The sequence below is a fragment of the Hydra vulgaris genome, chromosome 03 (genome assembly GCF_038396675.1).
Source record: "Hydra vulgaris chromosome 03, alternate assembly HydraT2T_AEP".
NCBI classification, from domain to species: domain Eukaryota; kingdom Metazoa; phylum Cnidaria; class Hydrozoa; order Anthoathecata; family Hydridae; genus Hydra; species Hydra vulgaris.
In genome coordinates, this window is record NC_088922.1 from 35,530,009 (window position 1) to 35,557,327 (window position 27,319).

The 27,319-nt window shown below is 29.5% G+C and overlaps 2 protein-coding genes across 2 annotated transcripts in view; both read left to right on the forward strand.

Moving 5' to 3' along the window:
* The first annotated feature begins 1,240 nt into the window (after nucleotides 1-1,240).
* LOC105843425 (zinc finger and SCAN domain-containing protein 2) lies at nucleotides 1,241-2,653 on the forward strand. The gene is made up of 3 exons (XM_065793040.1): nucleotides 1,241-1,348; nucleotides 1,476-1,595; nucleotides 1,759-2,653. Exons 1-3 carry the CDS (start codon nucleotides 1,292-1,294, stop codon nucleotides 2,401-2,403), a joined length of 822 nt encoding a protein of 273 aa, XP_065649112.1. The 5' UTR covers nucleotides 1,241-1,291; the 3' UTR covers nucleotides 2,404-2,653.
* Nucleotides 2,654-3,043: 390 nt separating this feature from the next.
* The window catches only part of LOC100200134 (AP-5 complex subunit beta-1), a 109,378-nt gene continuing 85,102 nt past the window's right edge, over nucleotides 3,044-27,319 (forward strand). Inside the window, exons 1-6 of the mRNA XM_065793041.1 lie at nucleotides 3,044-3,235; nucleotides 3,363-3,428; nucleotides 14,890-14,918; nucleotides 15,118-15,196; nucleotides 15,657-15,755; nucleotides 15,863-15,934. Of these exons, the coding sequence (XP_065649113.1) occupies nucleotides 3,131-3,235; nucleotides 3,363-3,428; nucleotides 14,890-14,918; nucleotides 15,118-15,196; nucleotides 15,657-15,755; nucleotides 15,863-15,934 (450 nt within the window). The 5' untranslated portion in view covers nucleotides 3,044-3,130. The remainder of the gene's footprint in view (nucleotides 3,236-3,362; nucleotides 3,429-14,889; nucleotides 14,919-15,117; nucleotides 15,197-15,656; nucleotides 15,756-15,862; nucleotides 15,935-27,319) is intronic.

Genomic DNA, 27,319 nt, shown 5'->3' on the forward strand with positions numbered 1-27,319 from the left:
TTTGATTTTTTTTATTAGTATATGATTCCATGGAGGTTTGAAACAATTAGAAGTTTATGAACTGTTAAACATCATGTCTCTGCAGTACAATAAGTCAAATAAGTTTCACTATTTAAAAATGTAGTGAAATTATTTTAATTAAAATCAAATTTTATGAATTTTATCAAATTTTGTCGCTTAGTTAAAATCATTAGCATTTACAGTAATTCAACAATGTCTTAAAATCATTAGCAGTTGCAATAAATAACTTTATTAAAACAAAATAATTAAATAGTTAAAAAGCATATGTTTAAGCGACCATTCTTGTTTCTAAAATCAAAGTTTTTAATTAAAATGGATCTTAAATAATTTAATTATTAAAAGTTCTTACTTAAGTAAGATGCTAAGATTATAATTTATTTAAATTTTTGCAGTCCAATCTTTGTTCTTTTCAAAATTTGAGGTGATCACAAATATTTTGTTCTTTTCAAAATTTGAGGTGATCACAAATATTTTTTTTCAACAAAATTTATTATTATTATATCAATTTTATTGATACTTGTTATGCTTCTTACAAAAGTTATTTTTTGTTGCTTTGCCATTACTATTTTAAACTTCAACATATAAATATTGTATGGCAAACTAGAGAAGTATAAACCTCATAAAATGTATAAAACGTAGATGTACAGTTTTACAAACATAAAAGTTACACATTTTGTCTCAAAACATTTTAGTGCAATTAAACTTCATTTGTTAGTTACAATCAATCAAATTCTTGAACATCTGTTGACATTCATTATTATTATTATCTATATTATTATTAAAGTATCAATAAAGGAATCATGTAAGTAGCATCTGTGGCTAGTGTAGGTTAGTGCTCTTCCTCCAAAATCAAGTGATCCAAGGTTCTATGCCTGCTCTTGCTATATATATATTAATTACTACTGTACCAGGCAGTAAGAAAGGCAGCGTAAATTTTCTAGTTAAAGACTTAAAATCTTTAATTAGGAAATTTACGCTGTCAATTTTTTTAAGAATTAAAAAATTTGCTGTTAATTATAATAGTAAATCGATTTTTTTTTAAAGTTTTTTTGTTATCAAAAATTGCACATTTTAACATAAAAAATTTTGATTATATTTTAACTATACTGAATATAGTAGTTACTTTAGTTTCTAACAAACTTAAAAAAATACTTAAATACATATTTAAAAATTTATTTAAATTGAAATAGAAATGAATCATCTGATTATTTTTTTGTTTTTATTATGTTTATAAGAAATTTGTTTTAAAAGTTTAGAAACTAAATGTAAAATGTCATTAGGAATTTTTCCATTAATAGCAGAACTGATCAACTGTAAAACAAACCAGGTACAAAATACAATTTCAACTTTCAACTTTTGTTTTATCTTTGCTAAATTTATGTTCAAGAGCCAAAAAACTAATAGTAAGAATATGTTGCATTTTAGTAATATTGTTAATATTTATTTATGTAAAGGATTCTGTTGTTTTGTATGAAGTTCGCTGGCAAACCAATTGGATTTCAGAAGATGTTTTAATTGAGCAGTTTCCTGATGGACTTTCTCTTATTCGAGATTTTCATTTAAAAAAAGAAAAGGTTTTACTTTGATACTCACTAATACATTTAATTAAAAAAATCATTTAAATAGTTTATTTATTAAAAATTTAAATCATCTAAATAGTTTATTTATTAAAAATTTAAAAATCTTTTAAGATTATTTTTGTTACTATTTTAGTAACTATGTTTGTAACTATGTTAGGTAAAAGCTGAATTTTCAGACGATTTTACTCCTTCGATGACATCAGCTGATAATTGTGTGTTGCTTAGTTTAAAAGACTCCGAAAAGCATTCAGATAAAGCAGGTGATTTTGAAAGAGAACCAAGAGAGACAACCAAGTTAAGTTGCAGTAAAAATCTATCTAGAGAAAAGAATGAATTGTGTGATGATGTTTATTTTGAATGTCAAAATTGTCACATGACATTTGCTGATAATGAGTACTTGTCACGGCATTCAACACGGTGTATTAATCATGAAAATGCTGACATACGATGTAATATTTGTAAGCGTGGCTTCACAACTAAAGGCTCTCTAGACCTTCATGTAAAATGTGTACATTTTAAGGAAAAAGAGTTTCAGTGCAGTGTGTGCAATAAAATGTTTAGTAGGAAACACATTCTGAATATACATATGGCAACTCATGTAGACAGTAAAGACTACAAATGTACAGTCTGTGATAAATCTTTTAGTCAAAAAAGTAATCTGCATAGACATAGTAGGATCCATACCTCTACAAACTATGGATATAAATGCAGATTTTGTGGACAAACATTTACTCAAAACAAGCATTTGCAAAGGCATGTTACTAATAGTCATGCTCATGGAGTCACATCTGATAGCACATAATATAAAATAGTAGTATATGAAAATGTTTTGTTGTCATACAAATAATTATACATCATGCAATTGATTTTACTTGACATCAAATAAAAATATTTTGTTGTCATACAATAAGTTATACATGGTGCAGTTGATTGTTGTTGACATCAAATAAAAATATTTTGTTGTCATACAATAAGTTATACATGGTGCAGTTGATTGTACTTGATATATAATGTAACTATATGTAAATAAATAAACTAAAATTACACTTTTCTATTGACAATTCTTATTTGTATTGTTAATTTTTGATTTATATTTTTAAACATTAAGTTCACTCTTTTGTTGGTTTTTTAATCACCTTTTTGTTGGTTTTTTAATCAATTTTGTCTTTATGTTTTTTATAAACCATTTTAGTAAATATTTATTTTACATTTATATTCATGTTTTTTTAAGTAATGATACATTCTATTGTAAATTTTTCAATTGTATCTTTATTATGTAAATAGTAGATGTCGAATATAAATTAGTTTATGTAGGAAATAATGTTTTTATTAATGTGGTTCTAAAAACTATTTGTATGAAAATTAAAAAGCAGCAGTAACAAAGCTGTTTACTCAAAAAACAGTTTTAAGGTCGTTTTATATATTTAATGATATCAATTAACAGCACCATAGCTATGATAGTTTTGCAGTATGAATTAAAACATGTGTAATTTAATACTTTGAGTGTTTATTTGAACAAAATATAAAAGATGTCAGAAGAAGATTGGGTCAAGAGAATAGCTGCTTTCAATAGCTCATGTGATCATTCTGTTGATGAAAGACAAAAAGATGAATTATTTTGTGATATACTCAAGGTATATAACTTTTAACCACAATTGAAGTTTAATTTTTGTAAGAGTACACAAATTTATTTTTAAAAAACGTTTTTTTTTAATGTTGTTGTTGTTGTTTTTTTCACTCAAAACATGTTATGTTTTTAAGGACTTATTTTCTGTCAATATCAAAGAAGATGTTAAAATACAAATGGTTTGTCTATTTGAACAACAGGTAAACAAAAATAAAATATTTATTATATTAATTTCCAATGTAACACAATTTTTGTACTTGGATTCAAAGTGTTATATTTCAATATAACAATTTGCTTAGAAACTTTGGAAAAATGGTTATATTAAGCATAAACGTTAATTTATGACCACAGCATAAAGTTTGTTTTAATAAGAAAATAAGAAAATTTTTTTGTTCATTCAGCCTGGTAAGAAACAGCAGTTGCCAAAGGCCAATATTTCTTGATGAAATTGCTCACCTTGCTTTTCTTAGTAAGCTACAATGTTCTCCTTGATTTTATCAAAATGAGCATCAAGGGTATGGAGTTTGAGCAGCATTCTGCATTCCATTTTGGTGTAATTCGGTGATATTCTCAGTTAACTGCACTTAATTTTCAGCCTTGTGATTACCCACAAAGCCATAAACAACTACAACAAAACTGTTCCAAGCTCTCTCTTTACCCTGTTTAGGAGCTTGAACTGATTATATTGTATCATAGTCATAAGAAACAGATAGTCTGGCCACTTGCAGTATACCTTTGGTCAACTCTGTTTTCACTTTTTCAGTGTCCAGTCCACAGCAGAGTACACAAAATTTGTTTTGCGTTCATTGTTTATCTATGAACTTTTTAATAAAATTCCATGTTCTTCATCCATTACTTCGAATTCCTGCTGCCAATTGTTTTATTTATGAGTGCAGTATCTCTGGTAGGCTTTAGGGAGTTTCTGTATTTAAAATTCCTGCTTCTAACAATAACTTTATCAGTTCACAGTGGTTTGAAATCAAAAAGTGGGATTAATTCAAGATTTGCGAAAATCTGATATAAAAAGTTCTGATTATGCAAGATTGTTGCAAATTAGTCATATTTTCATGTTCTGAAAGAATTTTTTTTGGACCACTTGACACTTCCCCACAGATTCTCAAAGTTGCCATTTTTTAAAGAACAATTATTTAGTGAAAAAGCAACAATTTCCAACTTTTATTTTATTTCTTAAACCACGCCTGTGAACTTCCGTATATTATATATCAATTGGAAGAATATTAAACAGGCTTTCAAAGTTTATTCTAAAATATTTTATAAATTATTAATGTTTTAAAATTAAAATTAATATTTTTTTTCACATAAAACTTGACAATCATTTTCAATCAAATTGCATAATATTGTCATAAAAAGATATATTTGTGGTAACTTTAAGACCTATAATTAATATAACCTTAAAATACTTCCTTTAAATTAATATAACCTCAAAAGCTTTTGCAAGTTGAAAGAATTTACAAATAATCTTTTTATCGATTTAAAATTGTGTAAATAAATAATAAAGTACAAATCGTCTTAAATGAAGTTAAAGAATAAAGATTTTGTTTCTTTTGTGGCTGGTGATGTTATTAAAATGTCGGAATGTTTAAAATTTTTTGAGAAGAAGAATGTTATGAAAATTTAAGGTGCTTAAGAAAAAGAATTAAAAAAAAATTATTAACATTACAAACCACAAATGAAAGATGTTCAATACTCCAAGTATAAATTTCATAGAAAGTTAATTTCCTGGTTAGATCATGAAGTTATCTGGAAACTCTCAAATGTATTAAAAACACCACAATTAAAGAAAGACCGGCTTTTCATTTTTAAAAAGTGACCAACGGAGCTGTCCAGTTATGTAGACCTGGGAGATGTGAAAATAACACCTACAGAATGGATTTCAATTGATCGAATGCACACATTAGTCACCGTAGGCCACAAGCCATCGCTCTTAGTCAAAGACATTGACTTTTAAAGACGAAAGGAAAACGAGCTAAGAGAATAGCAATTTCTGAAATTTCAATGTCTGAAAAAGACAGATACAAAGTATATACTCGAAACAGCAAGATACACAGCCAAACAAATAGGTAATAAGAACTTAGAAAAAATTATCATGTGCATTCTACAAGATCGACAATTGACATGATATCAATAAAAACATTGACAAAGAAATAAAAAAAATGTCTCCAGAAGAGGGACTTGCTTTTCTATTAGATTATGGTTTTACTAAATCTCAGTACATGGGGATAAGATTGGAAAGTAAAGAGAGAGGTGCAGATATTTATCCGCTTTACAGCGATATTCTGGAATCTAAAAAAAAATGTAGACCAAATAATATGCACATCTCTGACAAGGAGGCAAATGTGCTATTACAAAATCTTCTAATACATACTGTTCAAGGAATAGTAGAATCACAAGAGGTGCAAATTTTATCTAAAAGTACTAATAAAGAAAAAGACTCAACTGAATTGATTTTTGTTGTAAATTGGGGATTTAATGGAGCCAGTAATTTTTCCCAATTCAGTCAAAAGTTCAATGAGTTATTTGAAAGTTCGCCAGACGATTCGCTTTTTTCTGTTACCATTGTACCCTTAAGACTTCAAACATATGACAGGGATGTGTTTTGGACAAAACCAATTTTTAATTCTGTTAGATTTTGCAGACCAATAATCTTAAAGTATGCTAAAGAAAGTAAAGAACTTATTCTTAAAACATAATTTTTGTTTAACGACAAATAAATGAACTTTTTGATATTACAATATAGCTACCAAATGGAAAAGTTTTTAATATCAAAAGCTCTTTATTTTCAACAGCCATCGATGGAAAAGTTTTAGCGGAAATCACTGAAATATCATCTTATTAGTTGTGTCTGCTTCGCAAAGCAACAACTACTGAAAAAATATTGAAAACTACACAAAAAAATTATTTAACACTGAAAAAGCATTTTTACTCTTTAGAATAAGTCCACTTCATTGCTGGATGCGTTTCATGGAATATCTGCTTCATTTGTCATACAAATTGGATATTAAGCTATGGCAGGCAAAAGGAAAAATAAATAAAGGTTATGTAAAAGCTCAAAAAAGTCTTATACAAAAAAGATTTTGGGAAAAATTAAATTTACACAAAGACAAACCCCATCCAGGTGGAACTGGTTCATCTAATAATAGCAATACTGCACGGCAAGTTTTTTCTAATCCAATACTGTTATCAGAAATTTTGGATAAAGATATAAATCTTATTGTCTATTTAAGAACAATATTAATATGTTTGTCTTGTCAAATTCCAATTGATCCAATCAAATTTGAAAATTATTGTCTACAAACAGTTTTAATTATCAATGAGAAATATTCACGGTATAAAATTCCTACTACTGTGTTCATAAAGTGTTTGCTCATGGAGCTTAAATTATGGTTGAATTAATTTTGCCAGTTGGAACTTTTGGCGAAAATGCTGGAGAAAGTCTTCACAAATGTCATAGAAAAGATTGTATGGATCATACAAGAAAAACCTCAAGAACTAACAACTTAACTGATGTTTTTTGTCGAGGTTTAGAAAAATCAGATCCTTATATTTCCAGTAATATTTTGAATAGTCGTTTAAAGTCTGTATGTAAATCAGTACTACCAGAAGAAGGTGTTGCAACTTTTACTGATTGAAAATTCCACAAGAAGTAAGGATGTTAATGAAGAGGTTTTACCTGAACTAATTGATGTTTATCGACTATTACATTGCATTCGTATAGAAGCCGATAGCAGTTTATCCGATGGTAAATAAATGCTCAGCTATAACTACAAAATTTACTTATAATTAAAATAATTTGAAACCATTATTATTAAATGATATTAGTGCTTCTATTTTGCATGTTTTTTCTTATTCTGCAAGTCCCCTTAGTTGGGGACTTGCGGAATAAGAAAAAACATTACCCTTACCTATATTTTTAATCTAATTATTTTATTTTATGTATGCTAAGAAATATACTAAAAAAATTAAACTGGAGCATCATTTTTACCACTGAATAAAAATGACATATTTTATGTAAAAAAAAAAAAATAATAAATAAATAAATTTAGGTAGTAACATTTTAAATTTTGAAAATAATTGTTCTTGGACGGGTCCGGGGCAGCATCAAAACCTATATTGGATTAAAAGAAGAAGGGTCGAAGTTGAACCATACATATTCAGATTTTTACAGAATTTAATAAAAGTCACGTTCAAACATGCTATTATTTCCTAGTCTAAAAAGTTATCTTTCTCTGCATTTTTACTGCATGAAATGTAATTTAATAAAATATTTAACAATAAACTCTGAAAGCCTGTTTAATATTCTTTCAATTGATATATAATACAAGGAAGTTCACAGGTGCGGTTTAAGAAATAAAATAAAGTTCGAAATTATTGCTTTTTCACTAAATAATTGTTCTTTAAAAAATGGCAACTTTGAGCATATGCAGGGAAGCGCCAAGTGGTCTAAAAAAATTCTTTCAGAACATGAAAATATGACTAATTAGTAACAATCTTGCATAATCAGAACTTTTTATATCAGATTTTCGCAAATTTTGAATTTTGCCACTTTTTGATTATTTCAAACTACTGCAATAGTGTCAACATTCCTATATCAATGAATGGCAACCCTTTCACTGGGTCCTCTTTATGTTGTCTTGGATTATTGTTCACTACTGACCTTTCATGAAAACCATATATACAATCGATTGCTAAAATAGTATCTGCTAAGGTTGCTTCTCTTTACTGTTTTTGACATTTTCTTGCACCTGATTTCATTCTCTACATCTACAATTCTCTTCTCTTCCTTGTATGGGATACTATTGTCATATTTGGGGTGGTATTTCTAATGATGATCTTTCTTTTCTAAACAAGGTTCAAAAAAGCATTGTAAATGTAGTTGGACCAACTCTATCTGCCAAGCTTGAGCCTCTCTTCCATTGTCGTAAAGTTGCATCTTTTTCTCTTTTCTACAAATACTATCATGGTCGCTGCTCAAAGGAGCTATCTCTAGGTCCATCAAATAAAATTCATTTTCACTTGGTGGCTATAGGGAGTTTCTATATTTAAAATTCCTGCTTCTAACAATAGCTTTATTAGTTCTTGAAAGAAAAATCTGATTGCCCTTTTTTCTAGAGGTCATATTGAAGATTGAAATGAGCGTCTGTTTACCTGTGACCTTTTTCCATTACCAATAATAATTTGGATCATATCTATTTTGTACTTACTGAAAAAAGTCTATTATCTCTAGTTCTGTCAACTAAAACTCATTCTCACTTGACTCTTTATTCAGCAAAGTCTCATTCTTTTACTGTATCTCTCCCTGCATGCTTTTAAAACTTTTATTTGTCCAGTTTTTTCCCCCGCACTTCAACCTTTTGGAACTCTCTCCCATCTTCATGTTTTCCTGACTCATACAACCTATAATTTTGAAATCTTTTGTCAACCATTTCCTTGCTCTATAAATCTGTACTCTTTTTTTCTTGGTAGTTCCCAACTTAATAGTGGTTGCTTGCAGCATTGTTGGGAGTGAATTAGAATTAAAAAAAGTTATATATATATATATACAGTATTGGACAAAACATTTGCAACCAACATCGAACAATGCTAAAAAGTGTTCCTAATTTTACATGTCTTAAAAACGAAACGAACTACACTACCACAGCAAACAGTTCAGGAGTCTGGAGTCATAGCATGTCATGACATGAGCAATCAGCTGACTGGTGACAGCACACAGGCAGAATTTCGTTGACAAATGCCATTTTGCAGCGGAAAAAACAAGTGCAACTTTTTTGGTTTGTTTCATTTTCTTAAGTCTAGTCCGTGTCAACGTCACAGAAGTTTTTTAATAATTAAAGGAAGTATCCAGAAGTTTCCAGAAGCATGCAGAAGCTTCCAGAAGTTTCCAGAAGAAGCATCTGGAAGCATCCAGTAGCATCCAGAAACATTCAGAAGCATCCAGACGCATCCAGAAGCTTCCAGAAACATCGAAAAGAAGCATCTAGAATCTTCCAGAACAGGTTCACACAGGTTCATTTTACTATATAAGAGACATGTAAATTAACATGTTATTCAGTCAGTATATGGAAGTCAATCAGTCAGTATAATCAAGACAGTTTATCGAAGTGAGTTTTATCAAAGTGTTTTATCGAAGAACATCAATACAAGAAGTGAAATACAACAAGTGTTTCATTACATCAATACAGTCCACATCCAACCAAGACGATGTATTCCACAGAGCATTATTGTATCATCACAAGGTAAATGTAACATGGTAAGCCTTGAGAAGCGTGAATACTTATTTTTATTATTTTTATGACTTCAAGTGCAGTCTTGGATTGGAACTAAGAAAAAAAATTATTGGCGATTACGTAAGTGGAATGTCACAAAAAAGTATTTGTGATAAATATCGCGTGAAAAAATGGACCGTATTAAGACTATGTTCCAAATATCGTTCTACGGGGAAGTTGGCAGCAGATAACAAAGATGGAAGACCGCGTCTCACCACTTCTAGAGAGGATTCTATGATCGTCAGATCCGTCAAGAAGGATTCCTGGATATCATCAGTCCAGATACAAAAGCAATTAGAGCTGCCTGTATCGGACCGAACATTCAGACGACGTGCTGTTGAAGCCGGATTGTTTTCTCAACGCCCTGCAAAGAAACCGCTGATTTCACTAAAAAACCAGAAGAAAAGACTTCTGTTTGCTACATCTCATATTGACTGAAATGTGCAGAAATGGCAAACTGTCCTGTTCAGTGATGAATTGAAGTTCAACATCATTGGGAGCGATGGCATTTGCCGTGTACGTCGACCAGCCGGAAAACGCCTCGATTTATGTTACTGCCATAAGACCGTGAAGCATGGTGGAGGCAATGTAATGGTCTGGGGGTGTTTTTCTGCTAACGGTCTAGGTCCAATACATCGAAACGATGGAATAATGGACCGTTTCATGAATAAAAATATCCTGAAAGATGTTATGTTACCTCTTGCTGAATGAAATATGCCAATAAAATGGGTTTTTCAGCAAGACAACGATCCGAAACACACTGCAAAAGTAGTCAAGCAGTGGTTTCAAGACAACCACCTATCGGTGATGGATTGGCCGCCTCAATCTCCGGATCTCAACCCAATCGAGAACCTGTGGGAGATCGTCAACCGCAGAATTAATCATGAAGGTGTTCGTAATAAGGATCAACTGTTTGAACAAATCCAAAAGGGAAGCAATTCCACAAAGTTTCATTGATCACCTGATCGAATCTATGCCTTGAAGATGCAAGGCTGTTATCGACAACAAAGGATTCGCCACAAAATATTGATAGCGAAATACAGCTTGGTCAACATTTTGTCAAGTTGCACTTGTTTTGTCCAGAAGGAAATCAACTTTTTTTAATACTTTTGATTAATTTATTAATTTTCGTGTACAAGTAATGAACTTTGTGATGAATAAAACTTGAAGAACTTTGTCTCTAAACAGTTACATAGTTATTTCTCTAAATTGAAAAAATGCAGCACTTTTATATAAAGAAACTAAATTTGCATTATTTGGTTTCACTCGTTTTGTCCGATACTTATATATATAGCTCAAACCAAACTCCTTTGATATGAAATGTATGCTGATATCAGTTTTGCCTTTACCATATTTGGTGTATATTTGTAGCTCCACCATTAAATATATATAGCATACATACAGAACAACATACAGAAATAAGAAATATCTCAGTGGTAACAACAGGTGTAAGGCGCTAAACTTATACAATTATATAACAAGTTTATATTTGATGATATTTACTCTTGGTATGTTTATTATTATTTAATATTAAACAGCTTCCTAATTTATAATTTGTCTTTGAAATTTTACCTTGATTGATATTAGAATGTTCCCAAATAAAATTTTAGGTAACATTTCAAGATCACATACTCGGTGTAGTTAAGGCAATTTTAAAACATTACAGTGTGTATATGATATTTTGCTAACCATTGATATATTTTCGTTAATTGATAAGGTCTGTAAATTATAAAAGGACAAAAAAAATAAAATGATAGAAATTTTTAAATTTTTCTGTAACTGTAAATAAAATGTTTGTAGAGAAAAAACCCAGACCGAAAATTATTTTTTGTTTGTATATATATATATATATATATATATATATATATATATATATATATATATATATATATATATTTCTGTTAAGTCATTGGGTCTGTGGGTTATAAAAAGAAAAAAAAATTCAAATGATAAAAGTTTACAAACTTTACCGTAACATAAAATAAAAATGTTTGTAGCAATAAAAATCCAGACAGAAGATTTTTTTTTTTTTTAAATCTTCAAAAAATTGCAATTGCTTATTAACTTTTTTTTACTAATTTATTAACTTTTTTTGTGAAAATTGATAGAAACGTTGAATTTTGACAACTATATAGAATTAATATGTACCAGAACAGATTATAACTAGAATCTATAGTGGATTAATGCACTTTTTCAAAAAGTTTCAACTAAACTAAACAAAACTTAAAATTAAGTTAACACTGTTGAGCAAATTTAATCTAACGACTTAAAAATGGTTTAGGTACACTATTAGCTGTAGTAAAAAAGTTTTCAAAATTATATAAAAAAGAGAAAAGTTTCTTTGAACAATATAAAAACCTGAAGTAAAAAAAAAAATAATAACATTTAAAGCTCTTGTTTGGACAGGTACACTTACAAAATCATGCTAATTTCAAATAAGTCTTAACTACACAGAGTATTGTAAGCTTTTGTTAAAGTTTTGCATACTAAACCTCTCTTCATATACTGTATAATATATGGAAAAGTTTTTTAAATTATCGAATCGCTTATTGACCATACAGTATAAGTATTGATGATGTAAAATTTGTAAACCTCGTAAACTTCACATGACTTTCAAATACTAAAAGATTATCAAATTAAATTTAAAGCTTTTGAAGAATTTTAGTTTAAGAAAAAAACTTTGAAAATATTTTATTAACTCAAAATATATATTAGGATATATAAAAACACATATTGGAAACAAAAGTTTTGCCCTAAGACACTGCTCTTTTTTAGAGGTTTTTAAGTTGAAGTTATTTTTATTTCAGATTTTTTCAATCACTTTTATCCAGCAGGTTGACATGAAATAGACACCGTTAAGAACAAATTAAAACCACATCTTTTTTCATTTTTTGAAAATTTTATCAAAATATATTTTGGCGCTCAAAAGATATGGCCACATAAAGTTTAGAACCCGATTTTTTGAAGGTTTTAAATATTTAGAAAAATGGTCAAAATATGAAAAAAAATGCACTTTTTAATTAGTTATCAACGGTTTCTATTTCATGTCAACCTGCTTGAAAGAGTGGTTAAAAAAAATCTGAAGTAAAAATAACTTCAACTTTAAGGTGCACTTTTGTTTCCAGGATTTAATCACCACATTTTTTTTGCAAAACTTTTTTTTTTTTGACATAATGACCCTTCCTTGATATCATAAATAAATATTATTCTCTTTGAGTTTGTAGATACTTAGTTATCTTCTTTGAGTTTGTAGATTCTTAGTTATTTTCGTTTGTAGATACTTAGTTGTTCTCATTGAGTTCTAGTTGGCTGTTAAAAACTTTCTTGCATCACCATTAGCTTTAAAACCAGCTAGCTGTAGTCTCTACTAGATATATAGGGTTTATTGTGAAGTATCTAAAGAAATAACAAGGTTAATATCAGGGTAGCATTTGTCATTGATCTTTGATATAAAATTTTTGTCAAGAAGAATATCAATTTACAATAAAAAATAATAATGCACCCACTTTAAATGAAGCATCAATGTTTTAGTGCATTTTTGCATTTTATGTACTCTATTTCTGACTGCTCAATTATTTTTAACGAATAATTAAAAACTAACAATATTATGGCCTGAGTTACCAGACTATCTATTTCTAATGATTATGATTCTGTTTAATCTACTAATATGCAATGGTAGCATAAGCACTTTCTGAGTTTCTACCAGTGGTTCCCATTTTACATTGCTCTTGTCCATAGAGAACTTGGTGCATTATGGCTAGTCCTTTCTGTGATAGTGTGTCCAGAGGCAAAGAAAACAAACAAAAAATATACTTTAAGGCACTCAGCAAGCCAGATCTTGACACTAATGAAGTCCTCTTTTAGGTGCAGAGTGAGTCATCATAATGAATGAGTAGTTGTTTCTGTTGTGAAGCAACACTGCTTTGAGGCTCTGGGATGAACTTTCTATAAATAGGTATCATTTACTTGAGTTACATGTGATAACAATAGCCTTGAAATAAACTGGCCACATTGTTGTAGAAGTATAGCCAATCTTTCTGATGAGTTTCACTCTTTGAGACTGAACACCTTAAGTTCAGTATTCAACTTTATAAGACCTATGGTTCTGGTTAAATTATTATTATATTTCTGGTTAGGAAATATGGTCTCCACAACTGTACCTGTAAAAGTGTAATTTGTATTTCCAATATCTTTCTTGCTTTCAGACGTTCTGCTTTCTCACAAAAATGGCTAATCCATTAAGGGGAGTGAGATCAGATCTGAGCTACCTGTGCTCAGATCTGTGCAGAACTGGGACAACGGAAAAAAGAATGTCTGGATAAACAATTTAAGAGACATTTATGTAACTATGCAAAAGTAGTAGTTGCTTGACTGATTTTTTAGTTGTAATTTTTTGATTTTTTGGTTAGAATTAGTGGGTACCTTTATGGTTCTCTTTTCCCCTGTACCAATCTGGTAACCTTCTGTAACATAGCACATATAACTAGTTATGTAAATAATTAGGCAGAAAGTTTCACACATCACTTAATAAATGTTTTAATATTGACATATAAGTTGTTTTTTTACCATACAACAATATATATGGAAACTTTGTCAATTGCAACTTTGTAATATAAACTTATTTTACAAAATAAAGCACATTCAAGTGAGAAGCATTTGATTAATTCACCTTCAATTGTTCTCTTGCAATATTTGCATTAGAAATGTAATGGTCAGGACTTGTCTTGATCCTCATTAGGCTAGTCAAAGTATGCATCGCAGGCCCCACACATTTTACAACTTAATTCTATTGAATACTTTTATGATCTGTCTTTATAAATTATTTCTAAGTGTTTGTGATTTTATGTATTATGGTAATAAATTACTAATTAATAAACTTATAAAACAGACATTGTCATAAGACTTTATTTTTCAATGAATTATGTGTAATGAAGTATAATTATGTTGTCTTTTCAATTTAAATTTAATTTATTATGTTTGCAGGGCTTTGAAAGATAGTTTTTTTTATCTGAAATGAATAAATTACCTATTTTTTTATTGATTCATTTTTTTACTTCAGTTAAAGTATACATACTTTAACTGAAGTAAAAAAATGAATCAATAAAAAAAGTTATATTTATAGATACAAAATTATTTTTACATTTTATAGAAATAAATCTAGAAATAAAATGTTATTAGAAGTTGATTAAATGATTTAATTAAACTAATAAAACTCTGTGAACTTAATAAAACATTTTAATAGTTTAAAATTAAAATTCGATTTTTTACATTTATTATTAAAGTTTTAGTTGCTTTCTGGTTTTTGTTACTTTTAGATGTTTTCATACTTCTTTTTTGTTTTGTTTTGTTTCAATTATTTGTATTAATATATTTATAGATGGATATACTGTTGCCAGAACCTGCAAAGTAAATTTTTATTGTATTTTGTTATTGTTTATAAAGACTCAATTACACAAATAGTTTTTTATTATTATTTATAAAGACTAAATTACACAAATAATTTTTTTGTTATTATTTATAAAGACTAAATTACACAAACAATTTTTTTGTTTTTAATTATAAAGACTCAATTATACAAATAACTTATTACCATTCAATATTTTAGAGCTGAGTATGCATTTGGATGTTTTTTGAATGTATTTTGTCAAACTGATAATACTGATAATGTTATTCTTAAATCACAGGTAATACTTGGCTACTAATTGTTATATATTTTTTCTCTTTTTTAGTAACATTGTAACAAATAAATAAACTTAAATTCAAATTTTTCAAAATTTTTTCATCATTTGGCAACTTTAAGGAAATCAGAGAGGCTCACAAAATATATTTCTGTCATTAATTGGTAGAAGGAAACATGCAACATTTTTATTATAGGAAGCATATAACTGCATTTAAAAGTATAGCCCTTCACTTCATATGTATGCTAAATATTTAAATTTTTTGTTTTATATAGGAACAGCATTTTAAAATCTAGCATTTTACTTTATATATATGTTAAATAGTTCAAGTTGAACTGTTTCCAAATGTTCCACAATCTCATAATCTGTTTTTATTTATCTGGCTGTTAGTGGTTTTACTACATGGTTCTTTCTACCATATGGCAGCAGAATTGTTTAGGTTTATTTGATAATTTTTTTCATTTAGATTTTAATAACAATGACTGTGATTTGCACCAGTTTTAATTTGAAAATTTTATCAACAGATAATTTCAATAAGTTTATCACACTGTTGTTTGGTATAAAAGTATGAGTTTCAAATTTAAAGAATTTATTTTTTATAAATATGTTTATATTCGTTTTTTAATACCCTATTAATTTTGAATAATTATAAAATGTTTTTTTTTTTTAAAGTCTATTCAATTTCCATATTTGGTTGTCAAGACGTCATGCGAATGTCTTCAGATAATAGAACAATGTTATGAGGTATTGTGTGTATACATATATATATGTGTGTATATATATATGTGTGTGTGTATATATATATATATATATATATATATATATATATATATATATATATATATATATATATATATATATATATATATATATATATATATATATATATATATATATATATATATATAAATATATATATATATCATTCATTCATATTTATATATATATATATATATATATATATATATATATATATATATATATATAACTATGAGTGCGTGTTTAGATCTTTGACGTCACATTGAAATAGTCTGCTGCCGGGGGCTTCAGTACATATATAGACTATCTTATAGCCTGCTGCTGCAAGGGAGTGTTGCTACATCGACTGAGGGTTTGGATAGAGCAACAATCTTTTCTTTCATTATTCTTTGTTTTTTTTCATCTTTTTCTGAAAATGTTGTATAAATTAATGTAACAAAAATAAGGTAACAATTTGTTGTTTGAATACTTTATGTATATATATATATATATATATATATATATATATATATATATATATATATATATATATATATATATATATATATATATATATATATATATTTATATATTTATTTATATATATATATATTTATTTATATATATATATATATATATATATATATATATATATATATATATATATATATAATCAGCTTTCAGAATTAGGAAAAATAAGGTCGCCAATAATTTGCCAACCTTAAACTGTGGGAGGTTGGCATCAGGTCAGCAGAAAAAATTTCAAACAAAGGTTTGACCATAAAACATAGAAACAAGGTAGGCGTTTTTTGCCGACCTCAAACACTTTTAGGTCGGCAGTTAGGTTGGCGTTGCACAGTGGGCCAGTAGGTGGACAAAATGGGAAAAATTTTAGTTGTCTAATCTTGAAAACCTATTTAATTTTAGTATCTACATATATTAGGAGAAATCTATTGATAATTTATTTATATTAAATCCCTTAGTTACCAGGACTCTAAGCATTTGAATATTGAGATAAAATAAAAAAAAATAAAAAATTATAAATAAGTAATTAACGGTGACATCAACGTTGTGTTATATTTCAATTACATCTACGTTTTTGAAACAAAAAATTAGTACATGTTATTCTAGAGTATTTAGAGATAAGAAAAACCAATGTGTGAAATAAATTTGTTATAGCACGTTATCTCAGTTATACTTTGAAAATCACAGATAAAAAAAAAATTTCTTAAGAAACTTTTTTTTTGCCGCACAATAACTAATATTTACCACAATTTGCCATGTGTTGTCTTATATTTATTTGAGCTATATGATGCTTCAATCGAGTTTTAATTGATTGCTCGTCCCCTTAAATCCCCGTTCAGATTTTATGTATGTTTTAACTTGGTTGCTATGGTACTAAATTTTGCATAGCAACAACTCATTTTTACATTAACGTTGTTTTAACAGTATTTTACTTGCGCTAAATACACAATATTGGGGGTATGTATTAAAATGAGATTCAGAATTCTTATGAGGTCAACTTTTTTTGGTTACTATGGATACCTTACTTTGCATAACATAGCAACAACATATTTTCCGTAGTTGTTAGTAATTTAATTACTAACACTGACAGTAATTTAATTACTTTTAATTTTAATTACTAACACTTGTAGTAACTTAATTACTAACAAGTATTAGTAGTCCAGGCGGCATATATATTATAACATTTTACTTTTAAATACAAAATACTTGTTACAATAATTATTTAGATATGGTTTTGTTAAACTTAGACATTCATAATTTTCTCCAAAAAAACAATCTTAGTATTTCAAAACAAAATATTACTGAAGATATATTAAAATTTATTCAGCCAAAATTTGCTGATTTTAAAGATGTTGATTTTAGACATGCTGTTCAACGATTTGTTTACTTGTATAAAAAAAAGTGGAAATCTGCAAACTATACTGTGAAAAATTTTGAAAAGAAGTTTGTGAACTGGCTTAATGAATATTTAATTGTCAGAAAAAAAGACAATGAACCAACTGCAAGTAGACGTGGTCGAAAACCAGTTGCATTTGATAATAGTTCTAATAAAACTAAAAAACGGCGTGTATCTTGTATCATTCATCCAATGAATTATTTTTTGCTGCTAATAAAAAATTTAGAGATGAATCTGTTGTTATTGCTGCCAAGAATGTTTTAAATATATCAAATACAGATAAAGCAACTAAATATTCAGCAGACGAAGCACTGGCTTTAATAATTGATGCAAGTCTGACAAAAGCTTCCTATCAATTGATTAGAAGCGGAGCCTTGGAGAAAGAATATAACATCTACCCCGCTTACAATGATGTCAGAGATGCAAAATTGAAATGTTATCCTGCAAACATAACAGTGGAGGACTATTCAGCTTCAGTTCCTTTAAAAGATTTAATGACTCATACTTTGCAAAGAATCTGTGCAGTTCAGGAACCTGTGCTAAGGCACTTGATATTGAACGACAAAGCAATAAAAACAATGACACTAACGTGTAAGGCTGGTTTTGATGGTGCTACTGGCCAAAGCATTTATAAACAAATTTTATCAGAACCCGACATTAACAGAGATTTAAAGCGTGAAGAATCATTATTTATTACTTGTCTTGTCCCATTGGATTTGACTGGATTTAACAACAGCAACGGAAAGGTGCCTATTTGGAGAAATCAAAAGTCGTCCTCCACAGCCTATTGTAGACCCATAAGATTTGCATACAAAATGGAATCCAAGGAATCTGTGATTGAAGAAGTTCAGTACATTAAAAGTGAGATAGAAAGCTTGGGTATGATTTTATTAGAGGTTTGCGGATCTTCTATTGAAGTGAATTGTATTATTGAACTTACAATGATTGATGGGAAGGTTCAAACAATATTATCTGAAAAAAATAACTCATACCAATGCTGTTCAGTGTGTGGTGTCTCTCCAAAAAATATGAATAGTTTTGATATCCTTAATATAGATTATACTAACAGAGAGTTCAAATATGGTCTTTCCAGTCTTCATGCATGGATTCGATTTTTTGAGATGTTATTGCACATTGCATATAAAAAAGAAACAAGAAAGTGGCAAGCAAGATCTAAAGAACACAAAGAAAAGGCATCTGTAGCTAAACAAAAGATTCAGACTGATTTTATGAACAAAATGGGACTTGTTGTTGATTTCCCTAAAAGTGGTGGTTCTGGAACAAGTAATGATGGCAATACCTCAAGGCGTGCTTTTGCAGCATATGAACAAACAGCTGAAATTCTGGGTATTGACCAAAACCTTATATTCAGATTTTACATTATCTTGGTAACGCTCTCTTCAGGATATGAAATAGACTGCTTAAAGTTCAAGGATTATTGTTTTGACACTTTTAGACTATATGTATCCCTTTATCCATGGTATTACATGGCTCAATCAGTTCACAAAGTATTGATACATGGACATGACATAATTAAAAGCCTTACATTACCCATCGGACTTATGTCAGAGAAAGCTCAAGAGGCTAGAAATAAAGACTTTAAATCTTATCGCGAAAATTTCAGCCGAAAAACATCCAGAAAAGCAACAAATACTGATCTTATCAATAGACTCCTAGTTTCCAGTGATCCTGTTATTTCATCATTGCGTAAATCAACATCACACCAAACAAATCATAAAGCATTTCCTTCAGATGTTTTACAATTACTTAAACAATCTTCAAACGATATTATTGTTTTATAATTTTTTGATGTAATTTAAAATTGATAACGTTTTCTTGCACTATTTTTTGCTTTTATTATTCCTAAAACATTATTTACCTAAATACTCAATTTTTATTCAATATAGGTGGGTCAAAAATCCGATAAGATATTCAAATATCAATTTACCACTTTGTAACTAAGGAAAGTATCCGGTAACTAAGCAATATAAGTATCCATAACAACTAAATTTAAAAAATTATCACTTTTGTAAGAAGTGTGATCTCATATTGGTACTCATGCCAAATTTAGTGAATATAGCACTTATAAAATATCTGCAGATAACAAAAGTAGGTTGTTGCTAAGCAAAATAAACGTATCCATAGCAACGAAATAAAAAAATATTACCTTCATAAAAAGCGCAGACATCATATTAGCACTCATACTAATTTTAGTGAATATAGTTCTAATATTAAATTAGTTATGAATTTTGTCCAGTAAAAGTGCATTCTGGCCCACTGTGCGTTGTTAAATGTTGACCCTAATTTTGAGGGTTGATATAATTTGTATATATGTATATATATATATATGTATATATATATATATATAATATAATATAATATAACTGAGTACAAGAGCAGTCAAAATCCAGTTTTAAATTTAACAAGTTTCTATATGTATGTTTGTGTTCTGTCTCAATGTCTGAACCTCTGTGTTTGTGTTCTGTCTCAATGTCTGAACGTCTCAATGTTTGTGTTCTGTCTCAATGTCTGAACCTCTGGCGTGGTATTCATCATTCCATAAGTTTCTATATGTATGTTTGTGTTCTGTCTCATGATGTTCATTCACCTTCAAGTTGCTATATGTATTTTTGTGTTCTGTTTAAAACCTTTTTTACTGTGTTTGCTTACCCGTAAGTTACTATAAGTATGTTTGTGTTCTGCTTAAATCAGTTACCAACTAATGATTCCAACTATTAACCTTATGCTCTCCTTAATTTCTAGTATTCTGTTAGATATGTTTTTCCTAATGCATTATTTAATGCAAAATATTTCCTTCAGTTTAAGTTCAAAGTAAGTTTTTTTAACTACTTCAGGTTAGGTCAAGTTCAGGATCATCGTAATCACTATGCTACTGTTTTCATGTCATGCAGTACTACCTGCTCTATGTTCTGCTTCCTTGTAGGGTTTGCTTTTCTAGGAGAAAGTAGTTTTTACAGCTACTGTCTTAAAGAAGACCTCCAAGACAAAAATTTTAGGGCCTTACGCCCTTTTTTATCTATTAGGCTGGCATAGATGTAAACTTATGTTACACTGTTTCCTGCCTAGGAGAATGAATAGTGGATCTTCTTGACTCCTGTCATAGACTTTTGCATGTACCTCCTTGATAGTGAATTAGTAATTCTTCCTGTTATCTCCTATTGAGGGTCATTTTAAACATAAAAAATCATCCCACCACCTAACTGTATCAATATATCTTTCACAATTATTTGTGGTCTTTCCACACTTTGTGAAGCAACTTTCCATCAGTTGAATTTTACCTCTTGCAAAATCAACCATACTTACTTGCTCTTTGTGATATTAATATAAATTTGGCTGTACTTTTTTCAGATCTTAGAACTGATGGCTACTATCCTTTAATTTGCAAAGAATCCAATAGTTATGTGTTTGACATATACTTATGCATCAATTCACCTATTTCTCAAGAAATCAGGTTTGAATCCTATGTCTTTTATGTGCTTCTGCTTCGAACCAATTCACTCTATCACCTTTCTCGTTGTTCTTTATTGTTCTCCTTCTTCTCAAGACTTCACCCTTTTAGACTTAGGTAATTTTTGATCAAGTTAATCATGCCCTTTTGCTTTACCCCTCTGCCAGTATTGTTGTTAGTGGCAATTTTATTGCTCATCAAATAGAATGGCTTGGCTTTAACACTAATGACCCTGCTGGCACTGAAGATAATAACTTTTGTATTTCTCAATCTCTTATTCAGACAACTCAAATCACTTACCTTCACACTTGTGTTTAGTTTGTCCTTATTCTTAAGGTAGTTCCGACCATTCTATTGTCTCTTTAAATCTTTCCTCTTGTATTTCTTCTTCAGACTTACCCTATAATTGCACTACATACTGCTACTGTAAAGCTGACTAGAATTTTTTTTTTAATTTTTTTGTGATGGTCCTTGGGCTGATGTTTTTTATCATTTAGCTCATAAATGTGCCTCCTATGTAACCTCCTGGATCCAAGTTTTTATTCCTTCATTTTGGTTAAGCCTCTTCTTCATGGTTTCCACTATTTGGAGCCCTTTGTTACGGCTTAGGGTTTATTAATAGTAATGTGGCAATTGCTTGGGCTATTAAACAGTGTTCTGAGTACTATCTATGTTCTTTAACAAATTTAAAAATGAATAAAGTACCAAAAACTATAAAACACAAAAAACCATCATCATCATCAAGTTCTCTAAACCTATCATTCACTAATATTTGTTGTCTTCGAAGTAACTTTTCTTCTGTTGAGTCGTATCTCTTGCAAAGTTCATCAGACCTATTCTTTGTAAGACTAATTTGAGTTTGGCTGTCTCATCTTGTGGTCTTAGTGTTGATGGTTATCTTCCTTTAATTCGTAAAGGCTCCAATAGTCACATGCTTGGCCTGGGCATTTACATTCATAAAAATTCACCCATTTGTCGTGAAACTTGGTTTGAATCTACAGACTATTCTTTCATGTGCTTTGGTTTAGCACCACTTCACTCTATCGCCTTTCTCTTTGTTCTATATCGCTGTCCTTCATCTCAAGAATGCACTCTTTTTGATGTTTTTCTGATCATATTGACCAAACCCTCTCTCTTTATCCATCAGCCTATATTATTGTTGTCGGTGACTTTAATGCTCATCACACTGAATGGCTTGGCTCTAGTGTCATTGATTCTGCAAGCATTAAAGCCCACAACTTTTGCCTTTCTCAATCTTAACTCAAAGGCTGGCATGAAATCTTTTGTTCCCTCTCGACGATTCTAGGTCAAGCCTCACTCTCCTCCATAGTTTTCCTAACATAACTGTGCTGCTGCGATTGCCAATTAAAACTGTTACTTCCATATCTATCAGTAAAACAATTCTCCAGAAAACAGACGTCTGCTTATTACTGCTAGAAACCATTGTAAAAAGTTTTTGTCTAACGCCAAAACCTTCTATTCTCAGGTCATGAAATCTCATATTTCATCATAAAAATTAGGCTCTCCTGACTTCTGGAGAATCTTTAATAGTATTAATAATAAGGGCAAATCTTTAATTCCACCTCTCTTGTATGGTTCAGACTTTGTCACCTCACCTAAAGACAAAGCTGAATTGTTTGCTAAAAACTTTTCATCAATATCATCTCTTGATTCCACTAGTTACGTTCTACCTGATATTGCCAACAAACAGGTTGATCCATTGGTTGACAATTGTATCACTCCAGCTTCTGTATCTAAACTGATTTCCTGGTTAGACTCTTCTACAGCTTGTGGCCCGGACAACATCCTTGTTATTGTCTTGCAGAAGTGTTTTCCGGAACTGTCCTCTATACTTTCAAAACTATTCAACAAGTGCTTATAAGGGTCTTGTTTTCCAGGCATCTGTTGTCCCTATTTTCAAAAATTCTGGAGAGCGACCTGATTTGTCTAACTACCATCCTTATTATTAGTCTTTTTCCTATTATAAGCAATGTTTTTGAATCTTTAACAAACACTTAATTTCTCATCTTGAATCTAATAACTTACATTCTGACCATCAATATGGATTTGGGTCTTCTCGTTCTACAGCTGATTTACTTACAGTAATAACCGATAGGTTTTATCGTGCATTAGATAAAGGTGGAGAGGTTAAGGTCATCGCTCTTAACATTTCTAAAGCTTTTGATAAAGTTTGGCATGCTGGTCTTCTCCATAAGCTTTCTTCTTATGGTGTATCAGGCAACATCTTTAAGATTATTGAATCCTTCCTTTCCAATCATACTATAAAAGTTGTCCTCGATGGACAGCACTTTTCTTCTTATTCTGTAAGTTCAGGGGTTCCTCAAGGTTCTATCCTTGGCCCTATACTCTTTTTAATTTATATTAACGATCTTCCAGATATTCTCACATCTAAGGTGGCATTGTTTGCTGATGATACTACCGTTTATTCTTGTCGTGATAAGAAGCCAACACTTGAGCTTGAAAAGGATCTCACTTCTGCTACAGCATGGGGCTCACAGTGGCTGGTGAACTTCAATTCAGATAAAACTCAATTTTTTTCAGCCAATTGTTATCGCAATAATTTAGATCTTCCTATATTTATGAACGGTGGTGTGCTCAATGAGTCATCTACTCTTCATCTTCTAGGATTAACTCTTACTTCTGATCTTTCTTGGAAACCATCAAACATGTTGCAAAATTAGCATCTGCTAAGGTTGCATCTCTTTATCGAGCTCGACACTTTCTTACTTCGGATTCTATTCTCTATCTCTTTCAATCTCAAATCCAGCCTTGTATGAAATACTGTTGCCGTTTCTGGGGCGGATCTTCTAATGATGCACTTTCTCTTTTAGACAAGGTGCAAAAATGCATTGTAAACATAATTGGACCTGCTCTTGTAGCCAACCATTATCACATCGTCGTAATGTTGCTTCTCTTTCTCTTTTCTTCAAATTCTATAATGGGGACTGCTTTAAAGAGCTAGTCTCTTGTGCCATCTACTAAAATTCATTCTCATGTTACTCGTCATTCAATTAAGTCCTGATTCATATAATTTGCAATCCTTTAAGTCATCTGTCAATCATTATCTTGCTCTACAATCTTCATCTTTTCTCTTCCAGTAACTTGCAACTTTAATTAGTGGTTGCTTGCAGCCTTGTTGGAAGCAAAGATATTTAAATTTAAAAAAAATTTAATCATTTTTTATCTTGTTTAAAAGAACAACTCATTTGAGAACAAATATTATTTTTTATTGCAAGATACCAATGTGTCTTATGCTAAGCATCACCAGTTCACTAAATGTCATATCTTATCTCAGAAGTTAGGCTCTTGAGATTTTTAGAAAATCTTTAACAGTTTTAACAAAGATAATTCTAACATTCTATCTCTAATTCTGGGACTGATCTTATTACTTTTCTTCCAAAGATAAGGTAGAACTTTTTGCAAAGAACTTTTCTTCTAACTCAACTCTTGAATCTTTTAGCCATACTCTTCCTGCCAATCCAGTTAAACAGATTAACCCGTTGTTAGACAATTCAAAGTTAATCTAGCTTCTGTTTCTAAAGTCATATCTTAATTTAACTCTTCTATGGCTTGTGGTTCAGACAACATTCCTATATTAGTCTTTTAATGGTGTATATATATATATATATATATATATATATATATATATATATATATATATATATATATATATATATATATATATATATATATATATCAACCCTCGGAATTAGGGTCGGCATTCGGCAATGCCGACCTAACTGCCGACCTTAAAGTGTTTGAGGTCGGCAAAAAATTGCCGACCTCGTTTCTATGTTTTATGGTAACCCCTTTGTATCAATTTTTTTTGCCGACCTATGCCGACCTCTAACAGTTCAAGGTCGGCGATTTATTGCCGACCTCATTTTTCCCAATTCCGAGTGTTGATATATATATATATATATATATATATATATATATAGAGAGAGAGAGAGAGAGAGAGAGAGAGAGAGAGAGAGAGAGAGAGAGAGAGAGAGAGAGAGAGAGAGAGAGAGAGAGAGAGAGAGAGAGAGAGAGAGTTCAATACTTTGATTTTTCTCTAACTCCAGAACTCTCTTCAGTTCTCTCTAAACTATTTAATAAATTTTTAAACTAATAAATTAAATTAATTTGCTGACTGAATCTTATTTTTCTGCTTGCTGGAAAATAGCATCTGTGGTTCCAGTTTTTAAAAACTCTGGAGATCATTCTGACCCCTCCAACTATTTTTCAATGAGTTTTATCTCTATTATTAGCAAAGTCTTCAAGTCTTTGTTTAATAAATTTCTAACATTTTATCTTCAATCTAATAACTTATTGTCTGACAATCAATATGGTTTTTTGTATATAAATCATTCAATAAAGTTTGGCATGCAGTTCTACTTCAAAAGCTTGCTTTATATGGTGTATCTGGGAAAATTTTTGAGATTATCAAATCATTTTAACCACTTTATTAAAGTCATTTTCGGAGGCTAACTCTCTTTTTATTTCTTGTAACTTCTGGGGTACCTAAAGGTTCTATCCTTAGTCCTGTTTTTTTATTGTCTACATTAATGTTTTTCCAGACAAGATGGGATATTTAATGTAATGTAAAATTGAGCATTAAAAGTATAAAAATTAACAATCTTTAAAATAACAGCATATTCTATAAACGCTTTCATCTTCAAATAAAAAAAATATAAAAGATCTATCCTTCTTTATTAACTAAATATTTACATAAGACGGAATAAAACAAAAATATGTTAAAATATTGCTAATGATTTGGGATCACTTCTGTTTTTTGCATTTTATACAGAAAATCTGTCTTGAGCCAACTAAGATTGCCTGACTCATCTTTATGCTAAACTGTTGAAATTTGGAACACTTATCCACGAATGTTTAATCTGTCTGAATCTTATGTCATCCATGTGTTTATAAAAGTTATTTTTTAAATGGCCAACTTAATATTTTAGGTGGATGACATAAGTTATTAAAAAAATATTTTAGGTTCTTCTTGTTGCATGTTTTGCAACAATTTTTTTTCAGTTTTTTTGCGTAATTTTGTGTTTACATTTTAAAACAAAGGAGCAATCTTTTGTGTTTCAACCCAAGTTATTATCTTAGGAATTTCATTAAAACATCTGTTAGGATGAGACAATTTTTATAAAAAAAGTTGCCCTGAATATTTCTCTTTGATTAATCGTTCAAATCAGCCAAAATATTAAAAAATGATTTTCTATTACAAACATTTTTCTAATAAAGGAACTTGTAAATATTAGATCAACTGATTTTTTTCAACTGATTCATTCTGATTTATTCTGATTCATTCAACTGATTCATTCTGATCAACTGATTTCATTAGATCAACAATCAATTTTTTTTGTTTAATTAGATGCTAGTTATTAAAAAGTTTTTTGTTGTTGTGTATTTATTTAAAGCATCTTGAATATTGTGTGGCACTTTTGTCAACTATTATTCCCTAAGTTTGTTCACATTAGGTTTAAGTAAAGTTTTTGCTTTTAAATTTATCTAAAAAGTTTTTAGAGCAGGGACAGATCAGTAAAAAAATGAGGCTTTGCTGAATGACGAGTCAAGCAAGATTGAGTTTTAGTTGATGCAACTTGAGATGATAGCTTTAATATTTAATTGCTTTAAGAGCACTGTTTTCTCTTTAAGTGCTTTTACTTTTAATATTTTTAAATGCATATTTTATTTGACTTAATTTTGTTCATACATTTAATGTAAATAAATCTGTTGTTAAATAAAAATTTTTATATTTTGTTATGCAATCCTCAAAAAATCTGTAAAATAAATTCAAAATAAATTATCAAACTTACAAAACCATAAAAGTATATTACTTGCTCTTACCAGACCCAGCTAGTGGGGGTCTAATTGCTTAAATAAATGCCAAAGTTTAAAATAGCAGATGTTATAATATTTAATAACTTGAGTAAAATTTGTCAATTTTTAACAATTGTAAAAATTTATTTGTTTAAGTTTGAGT